Raw genomic sequence first — 8,917 nt, forward strand, 5'->3', positions numbered from 1 at the left:
CTAAGCTGGGTGAGGCCACTGAACCAACACAGCTGATGGGCAGCTGCCAGTCAGATGAAAAGTGACAACATGGCTCCATCAAGAGCAAGGACAACTCTCTCCTCCCCACAGCTGCTGCCACCCTTGGTGCACCCTCCTGGCACTCCCGTAGGACTAAATCATAGAAATTCCAGGAGCAAAGAGGAGGGAGAGGGGAGCTGGAAAGAAAAGGAGAAAATGGGCTGTACGCCTGCACGCGAGCGCACAGAGCTTCTGGGGTCACTGCTCCACCTGACGCATGGATGTTATGTCCAGTCCTATGAACAAATCTGCAAAAACCGAGACTGAGCCACTGCAGACCGTCACTGGCTCCTTCAAGGGCTATAGCGACTTCTTACCGCAGGTCCTGAGCCTTCCCTGAGTGCACACTCGACCCTTGATTTATCATCCCTTAAGTAAACATTTAAGGGATGATAAATCAAGGGTCGAGTGTGCACTCCTCTATCCTATAGGGTCGCTATGAGTCGGAATCGACTCGATGGCACTGGGTACTGGGTTTAATTGCGAGAGAATTAATTAAATTTAGGAAAGACAAATCATACACACAAACATAATGCCTGCAAATGCAAACCAAAAAACTGCTGCCGCTGAACTCTGTCCTCTGTGTCAGCTCCGAGTTCTGTCACTGCAGCATCAACACCAGCAGCAGACCCCGACGGAGTGGGGAGGGTCACCAGTGCCCAGCTGGCTCCAGGCTCCCTCTCCTGTGAGGCCACACCTCCTGCGACTCCTAGACGCTGAAGCCACTGTGTGTCCCACCTGCATGGAACAGTCGTTTTGAAAACAAATCCTCAGAAGACAGCTTGGCAGAGGCAGGGCAGAGAAGGTTGGGGGTGGTTGGTGCTGGCGGTTCTCCTGGTGCCTAGGGGTCCTTCATCTTCTTAGGACAGAATGAGGTCTTTTTGCCCCCTAGCAGACCCCTCCCCAGTTGTTAGGAAGGGTGGCTGGCAGTGCTTTCCTCTGTCTCTGCCTCCCTCCCGCGCCATCCCCCTTCCTGTTGTCCATCTTGCAGTCTCTGAAGGATCAGCCCCCCTATAGGCTGCGTGAAGTCCGACAGGTGAAACCCCCCTTTCAGCCTTTTAGTTCTCTCATTTGTTTAAGGTAGGAGCCCTGGCGGCACAGTGAATAAGACCCCAGCTGCTAACCAAAGGCTCTGCAGTTCAAATCCACCAGCTACTCTTCTGGAAACCCTGTGCAGCAGTTCTAACTCTGTCTTACAGGGTCACTATGAGTCGGAGTAGACTCAAGGCAATGGGTTTGTGATGTAGGTATTATAATCCTTTTAATTAAAAAAAAAGAGGAATGCGAGGATCTGAGAAGCCAGCAAAGCAGCGCTGTGATCAGAGCGCAGACGAATCTGATTCTGTGGACCGCCTCTCCTCCGCCTCCCTCTTCAGGCTGAGAAGGCGGCGGTCCGCGAGTGCTACTGGGTGGTCAGCAGGTGCTCTCACCCCCCAGGTCCCGGGGCCAAAGGAGGCGGGAGGCTCAGTTGGCCGGGCTTGTGTGATGCCCTGAGGAGCCCCTTCTCTGGGCCTTGCTCGGCGGCATCCGTCTTCAGCTCCCCGAGGGGCGTCCTGAGCCAGGTTCCAGCTTCAGAGATCCAACCCATCTCATCACCGCCTGAACCTGCTCTCCGATGCTTGCAGAGGCTCCTGGTGGCCTATCGGGGGCCCCAGAGAGCCTTCTCCGCCTGTTTGCAGGAGGTTTCCGCTCTGGGACACCAGCACAGTTCAATCACAGGAGAGATGAAGCGGAGTGGGGGGCTGTCCCTAGGGCGAGGGTGAGTCACCGCACACAGACAGACCGGCCTCACCCCCACGTCGGGGGACGCGCTCCGCTCGCTCTCGGCAACGGATCTCCGGGCAGGCAGCGGCCGGCCACCGTCTTGGGGACCAGGGGAGCTGATCCCAAGGCCACCCTCAACTATGTCCTGCTCCCTCCTTGCCCTTCTTCTGGGCACTTTCTTAGGTGGGTGTCCGCCTCCTCCCTGGCGAAGCCCCCCCAAGCCCTCACCCTCTGCAGCCGGTTGAATCTGGGCTTCGCGGTGGTTGACTCGAGTGCTCCCCTAGACAGCCTGGGTGCGGGAGGGACTTCAGACTCAAGGCTGGTGTCCTGTGGTGATCGCTGTCCCCTGAGAAGGAGTCTCCTCCTGGTTGTCCCCTCGCCCGGCGCCCTCCACCCTCCGCGCCGGCCCAGAGCAGCGGGGACCCTCGGTCCGGAGCGCAGGCAGCAGGGGGGGCTCAGCGCCCTCTGAGTGGCGTTTCCCCCTGTCCTCAGGCGTCCGCGCACAGACCATTAGCCAGTGGCCGGTCGTCGAGGTGCGGCGGGTGGGCAGCCCTCTGTCGCTGCAATGCACCGTGACAGGGACGTCGAACCCCTATCTGTACTGGTACCGGCAGGCCCCGGGCGGGCCCCCTCAGCTGCTCTTCTTCTCCGTTGGTGTGAACGACGTACAGACTGAGGCTCCTGAGCACCTCTCGGCGTCCCGGCCCCAGGACGGCCAGTTCACCCTGAGCTCCGAGAAGCTCCAGCCCGGGGACTCCGGTGTCTATCTCTGCGCCTGGGGCGCACACTGCGCGACCAGGGCTCGCGGCCTTGCAAAAACCCACCTCGGGGCTCGCACTGTCCCCAGGGGCCTGGCTCCCGAGTTCAGGGGGTCTGTGACCGGCTCTGACGCAGCGGTGTGAGGGCCGCTGAATGGAGCCACCTCAGAGAGAACTTGACCAGGTCCTCAGCGAGCACAGCCAGGCTTCTGCGCTCATGGTCAGTCTCCAGGGTAGACGTCCAGTCCCTGCAAGCGTCACGATCCCTCCCGCAGGGCGTCTACACCTAGTCTACACTCCATTCTCCCCCAAGTCCTGCGGGTCTACACTGGGGAGGGGGAGGAGAGTGGGGAGCACCTGCGGCAGTGCGGGCGGTGGGGATAAGGACGCAGGCTCCGCGTAACCCAGCTGGAGAGTCTCCTGCTTTGGCTCTCGCTGAGGACAGCAGAAATCCTGGTCAGCCTTTGGTCCCGGAAAGGGCCGTCCTCCTGAAGCTCCAAGTGAAGTTTTGTTATTGTCAGAAACACACATTCAGGAATTGTGGTGATGGTTTGGAGCTTCGGGCTTTGGTTTCGCCCTCTGTACTGTCTCTCGCCCCTTCCCTTGTCTGGAAAGAGGGAGCAGAGAGGCAGATGGTGACAAAGAGATGGTGGGACCGAGGATAAAGAAGAGCGCACGCGTGTACAACTGCAAAGGCCGAGGGAGGACAAAGTGCTGGATGGGACAGGAAAGAGATGAGTGTGGATGGCTGGGGAGGGGACGTGGTTGCCTTGGCAACTGAACATCCTGCTCCTTCCGCTCCCTCCTTCCTCCCTAGTTCTTTTTCTTAAACGGTTTTATTTTCTAATGTCCCTCCGCCTCCAGCAGGGGGCGCAAGCGGTCTTAAAATGCTTTCTGTTCCTTAATCTGGGACCATTGAGACGGGTGTTCATTTCCTTTAATCTGCTGAGGGAGCTGAGGCACAAAGCGATCAGGAAAGTCTTCCTCAGGCCCAAAGGCCCTGCTACACTTGGAGGATCAACTACATGTTAAACAGCTCTCAGGTCCTGGCCACTGTTCAATAAGAATAAAGATGCTGTCTACTCATTGTCATGGTGGAGTCAAGCCCCTTGGTTTTTGAGTTCAAATTTACTAGTCGTTATGACCTTGGGCTGGTGATTGGACCTCTCTGGCTCTCATTCTCCACGCCTGTAAACCCCCCCTTACTGGATTATGTGTCTTAAATGAGACGACATTTATAAAGTCCTACCGCAGGGTCTAAGGAGCCCTGGGGGTGCAGGGCGGCCAACTGAAAGGTCTGTCATCCCAACCCACCAGCCACTTCACAGCAGAATGCGGTGGCAGTCTGTGTCCATAAAGCTTATGGCCTTGGAAACCCTATGAGGCAGTTCTACTTTGTCCTTTGTTGTTGTTATTGTTAAGTGCTGTTGAGTCGGTTCCGACTCATAGAGACCTTCCATCCTCACAATCATTGCTTTGCTTTAGCTCATTGTTGCAGCCACTGTGTCAATCCACCTCTTTGAGGGTCTTCCTCTTTTTCACTGACCCTCTACTTTACCAAGGATAATGTCCTTCTCCGGGGACTGATCCCTCCTGATAACATGTCCAAAGTATGTAAGATGTAGCCTTGCCAACCTTGCTTCTAAAGGCGTATTCTGGCTGTACTTGTCCTCCAGGGTGGCTATGAGTTGCAGTTGTCTCAGCGATGGCAACAACAACTCTAGGGTCTAACTTTCAATAGATGTTATTTTCTTCCCTTTTAGCTTTCAACATATTTTGATTACAGCTAACTCGAATGAAAGAATTATTTAAAAAAATTTAAAATTATAAGCTGCACAGTAATATTAATAAATGCTAAATATACTTGGATGGCAAATTCATGAAACTTGTGCCCTATGTGTGTCCCTAGCAGATATTGATAATCAATTGGTCTTTTCCAGCCTTAGAATCCTTCTCAACACAGAAGTGTTCCAGGCAATCTCTACTAGTCAATTGGATTTGGCAGGAGGGCCAAAACAGAGTTTTCTTTCCTGTAACATACTTTGAAAAGTTCTGGAAAATGTCACAAAGGAGGTAGAATGCTATCTAGGTTTAGCTTTTTAGGAGGCTAGTATTCAGGTAATGCACTTGACTGCTAAAAAAAATTGTTGGAGGGTTAACTCCACCCAGAGGCACCTTGGAAGAAAAGCCTGGCAATCTACTTCCAAAAATTCAGTCATTGAAAACCCTGTAGAGCACAGTTCTACTCTGACACTCATGGTGTCACCATGAGTTTTTTTTTTTTTTTTGATCAGCAAAATGGCATTGCTGGCAGGGGAGTCACTTTGAGTAGAAATGTCAAGGGCTCAGTGAGGGTTGTAAGGTCTGTAAACTGAGGAAAAGCCCAGGCCACTGTACAGGGAGCTGGGCCGACGGGAGCACTGACAGCTACGGAGAAGCTTGAAAACCATCTATACTCATTAGCACAAGTTGGGATCCCCTGTGTGATCTGCCCCTCATCACACAGAAGAACCCTGTTTCCAGAGAGCCTAGGACCTAGAAACCCAAAGTCATTGCTAATCCAGGGATGAAGGTCATCAGCCGGGGGTGGCAGACCCTGCTTGAATGTGTCATCTCTGGTTGAGAAGTCAGGATCTCGTTTGCTCCTTCCGGCCCTTGATGGCTGTGCTTTTCTGGGGGACCTGCCAGGCCCCACATCTCAGCTCTGGTTCTGCAGATGAAGCAGACCACCATTCTAACCCCCTCACCCCTTGGGCCCCCACGTGTCCACATATGGAAGACCCAGGGCCTAAGGCAGGCGGCCACCAGAACCAACTGCCCTCATGTCTCCCCCTTGGGACGCAGCCTCCCACGGGATTCATGGGGAGAGAACGTGGGGTCCAGACATGCAGCTTAAGGAGGAAGGGGAAGCCTTGGTTGGGAGGCTGGCGGCACTGAAACCTGGTGGTGGCGTGCTTTTGCCCAGGAGTAGGAGGGTTACAAGTGCTGAGCTGAGCTTGCTGCAGACCTTTGGGCTGACGCTGAGCAAGCTTGGGCTTCTGCAGTCCTCACGCCTCCTGGGGGTCCTGCCTCTCTGGGTGTCTGTTCCCTCCTGCATTTATGCTCTCCTCCCCTCAACTAGATGCAACAGAAAGTGCCCCTGGCCCAGACAGAGCGGCAGCCCAAGCGGCCAGCAGGCGAGCGTGGAGAAGCACAGTCAGGTTGGCGGTGGGTGGGGGAGTGGAGACCCGTTCTGACATCCTGGCCGCCCTGTTTTCAGCCTGGTGATGCTCTGGGGCTCCTTCCTGTGACTCATGAGCTCCTCCCGTTATGAGTGGAAGGAAATGAGGGCAAGCGTGCTGGGAGATAGGGGGCCGGTACCCAAGTGATGTAGGACCCGAAGGCACCCACCTGGGTTCCAGTGGTTAGGCAGCTGCCCTTCACCCCTCCTTTCCCTGCAGCAGTGCCCTCTGATCTCAGAGAGCACCTCCAGCACGGGTCATATCAGGGGTGGGGTGAGGCTGCAGGTGGGGCCAAGGCACCTACCCTCCCAGGGACCCTCTCCCCTCCCGCTGAGGTTCTGTCTTCACCTCCTGGGTGCTACCCAGGGGCCTGGGGAGAAAGAGCAGCGGTGGAGGCGGCAGGAAGCGGTGGGCGGGTGGGGGGATGAAGGCCTCCCAAATGTCAGACCGCATCCTGTTGTGACTCCCTAGAAGGCAGGTGGCTGCAGTTAGTGGGAGCTGATGGTGTCTCAGATAACAGCCCCAGCAAGGGTGCAGGCACCTCCTTTCCCCTCCCCCAAGTCTCCTGCAACCAGGAGGCCCAGCTGCACCTCCTCAGTCATCCTGCCTTTGATGCCGGCCACTTTCATTCTGAGCACGATTTTCCTCTCACCCATGGCCCTGGGCCTCCTTCCTGGGAGCATCGCCAGGGCCACTTGTTCATGTGGGACTGGAGTCTGCGATGCCCCTGGGTACTCGGTCTCCTCTGAGACCACATCACAGAGCTGCTGGAAAACAGATGCATCGCGGATAGTAAGCTTTGGGTCCTTCTCTGTCCCTGCTATATGGCCCTGGGCAGCCCATTTTTCTTCTCTGCCTTCTATGTCCTCCTCTGGGGAGTGAGAGGATTGGGGTAAATGGGTCCTCAGGAGCCTTCCAGCTCTGGGCTCAGGACCAGAGATGCAGAACCTTACAGGGACAGAGCTCCACACCATGTGTTCCAGCAGCTCTGGGGCCTCAGACAGCACCTTGACAGATGATGGGTCATTTGCAGATACTGAGCTGTGATCTTGCTATGCATGTTATGACTCACTAGGATAAGGATAAAAAAAAAAACCAAAACTCGTTGCCATCAACTCACTTCTGACTCATATTGACCATGTAGGGCAGGGTAGAACTGCCCCACAGGGTTTCCAAGGCTGTCATCTTTATGGAAACAGACTGCCCCATCTTTCTCCTGTGGAGTGGATGGTGGGTTCAAACCGCTGGCCTTTCAGTTAGCAGCTGAGCGCTTTAACTACTGTACCACCAGGTCTTCTTTATAAGGATAAATAAGGCGAAATTATCCTACCTGAGCTGCATGAGCCTGGGCACAAATAGTACAGCAACCCACAGAATTTGAATCTTGAGAAAACCAGACAGGGTGGAGAGATGAGCTGTGGCCATGTGAGAAACTTAACTGGCTTCCCAGGTGTCTGGGCCCAGGAAGGGGAGATGTGCTCACGGCAGAACCTGTGAAAAGAGACCATGGTTTGGGTCAACAATGGTGGGATGTGGCTACGCAAAGTTGGAAATTTGCCTGAATGCGACCTATATACAAGCCAATAATAACAGGAGCTGAAAGTTCCCTCCGGCCCCGGGTAGCTCTGCAGCCATCTGGGGTGTGTTCTGCTCTGGACGCCACACTTTAAGGGAGGTGGAGGGATACGAACATACACAAATGACTTCAGAAGAGAATGGCTGGCCTGAGGACAAAAGAAGTGTTCAAAACTGGGCCATATGAGAAAAAAACAAAACAAAACAAAACGAGAGAACTGGGGATGTTTAGCCTCAAGAGACCCCTCAAACTGATAATTATTATTATAAGAGCCAATATTTCCTGATGCTCTCCTGTGAGCTTTACATGTTGTGTGGATTAAATAACACAAGACCACCTTACAAAGTCAGGCTTGTTATGGTAGAGCCCGTTTTACAGAAAGGACAGCTGAGTCTCAGAGGTGGTCCCATAATTGTGCCCAAGGTCACACATCTGGCAAGAGGCAGAACTGAGGCTAGAACCCAGACCTCTGGTTCCACACGCCACATTGTTTATCACAATGGCCCCATTGTCCATGACACACTTCATCCATTTTGCAGACTCAAGCCTGTAGGCTTCTGTTCTGTCCCTTAGTGATTTGTAAATTCTTGCCTGAAGGTGGGCACTGACTGTCTAATGCAGGCTCTGCCAGGACTTCAATTACCACCCATGAGGGATGCTACAGTGAAGTTCATGGGTTCTTAAGAAGGCCTGCACTCTTCTCAGAGCAGCTCAGGGATAAGGTGGCCTGCCCAGCAGGGTCCCTGCCCCTGGGGAGCTCAAACCTGGCTGGAAGGGATTCATTCTCCCTTATGCTTCTTTAGCACCCAAAGTGCCCATGATTCTAAGATCCAGGGAGGATTGAGCTCCACTGTGGTACTGAGGTTGCAGAGAAGGGGTTTTGGTTGTGGGTAGGTGACATCACATCCAGGACCCTATTGGACCATTGAGGAGCCTGGTCTGAATGGGGTGAGGGCTGAGCCCACAGCAGCCCTGGAATGCAGGCCCCCAGTGGGAAGATCACTCTTCATGCTTGAGGAGGACAGCTGAGAAGTGTTGCAGAGCAAGCTGATGATACCTCTGGGGAGATAGTCCCAGGTGGGGCTCCTTTTTAGATCCTTGCAGCTCACAAATGCCATTCACTCAACTCTGGGTCTCCGTCTCCCCCAGGGCCTCCTGGGAGTCCAAGTGCTCCCAACGCAAGGAGAGAGATGGACGAGGAAGACACAGAGCTGGACTGGGCAGGGGGAATGGGGCAGTGAGCAGAGAACATGCTGTCCACTGGAGGGGATGACCCATGGCAGGACCAAGTACTGTCACATAACCTGAGGGAGAGGCAGAGAGGTAGGGTGTGCAAAGGAAACCAGGGGCACCAGATGAGCAAAAAAACAGCCTAAGAAGAGAAAGACTTCAAGTCAGGAGGGGAGGATACCCAACTGTAGACTGAGACTTTGTGCTTTGGCCTGCACAGGACAGTCAAATCCCATGATTAGGGGTCCTAAGGCCCAGAAATCACCTTTCTGGAAACTCTGGGAGCCTGCCACAATTAATGATGATAG

At 54.3% G+C, this 8,917-nt stretch overlaps 1 gene segment (V, D, J or C); it reads left to right on the top strand.

Annotated features, from left to right (window-relative positions):
* The first annotated feature begins 1,307 nt into the window (after positions 1–1,307).
* Positions 1,308–6,245, top strand: LOC104846872 (T cell receptor beta variable 30-like). The segment is given in 2 exon segments: positions 1,308–2,007; positions 2,317–6,245. Coding segments are annotated over 2 exon segments (453 nt in total).
* Positions 6,246–8,917: the final 2,672 nt, after the last annotated feature.

The sequence above is a fragment of the Loxodonta africana genome, chromosome 8, assembly GCF_030014295.1.
Source record: "Loxodonta africana isolate mLoxAfr1 chromosome 8, mLoxAfr1.hap2, whole genome shotgun sequence".
NCBI lineage: Eukaryota > Metazoa > Chordata > Mammalia > Proboscidea > Elephantidae > Loxodonta > Loxodonta africana.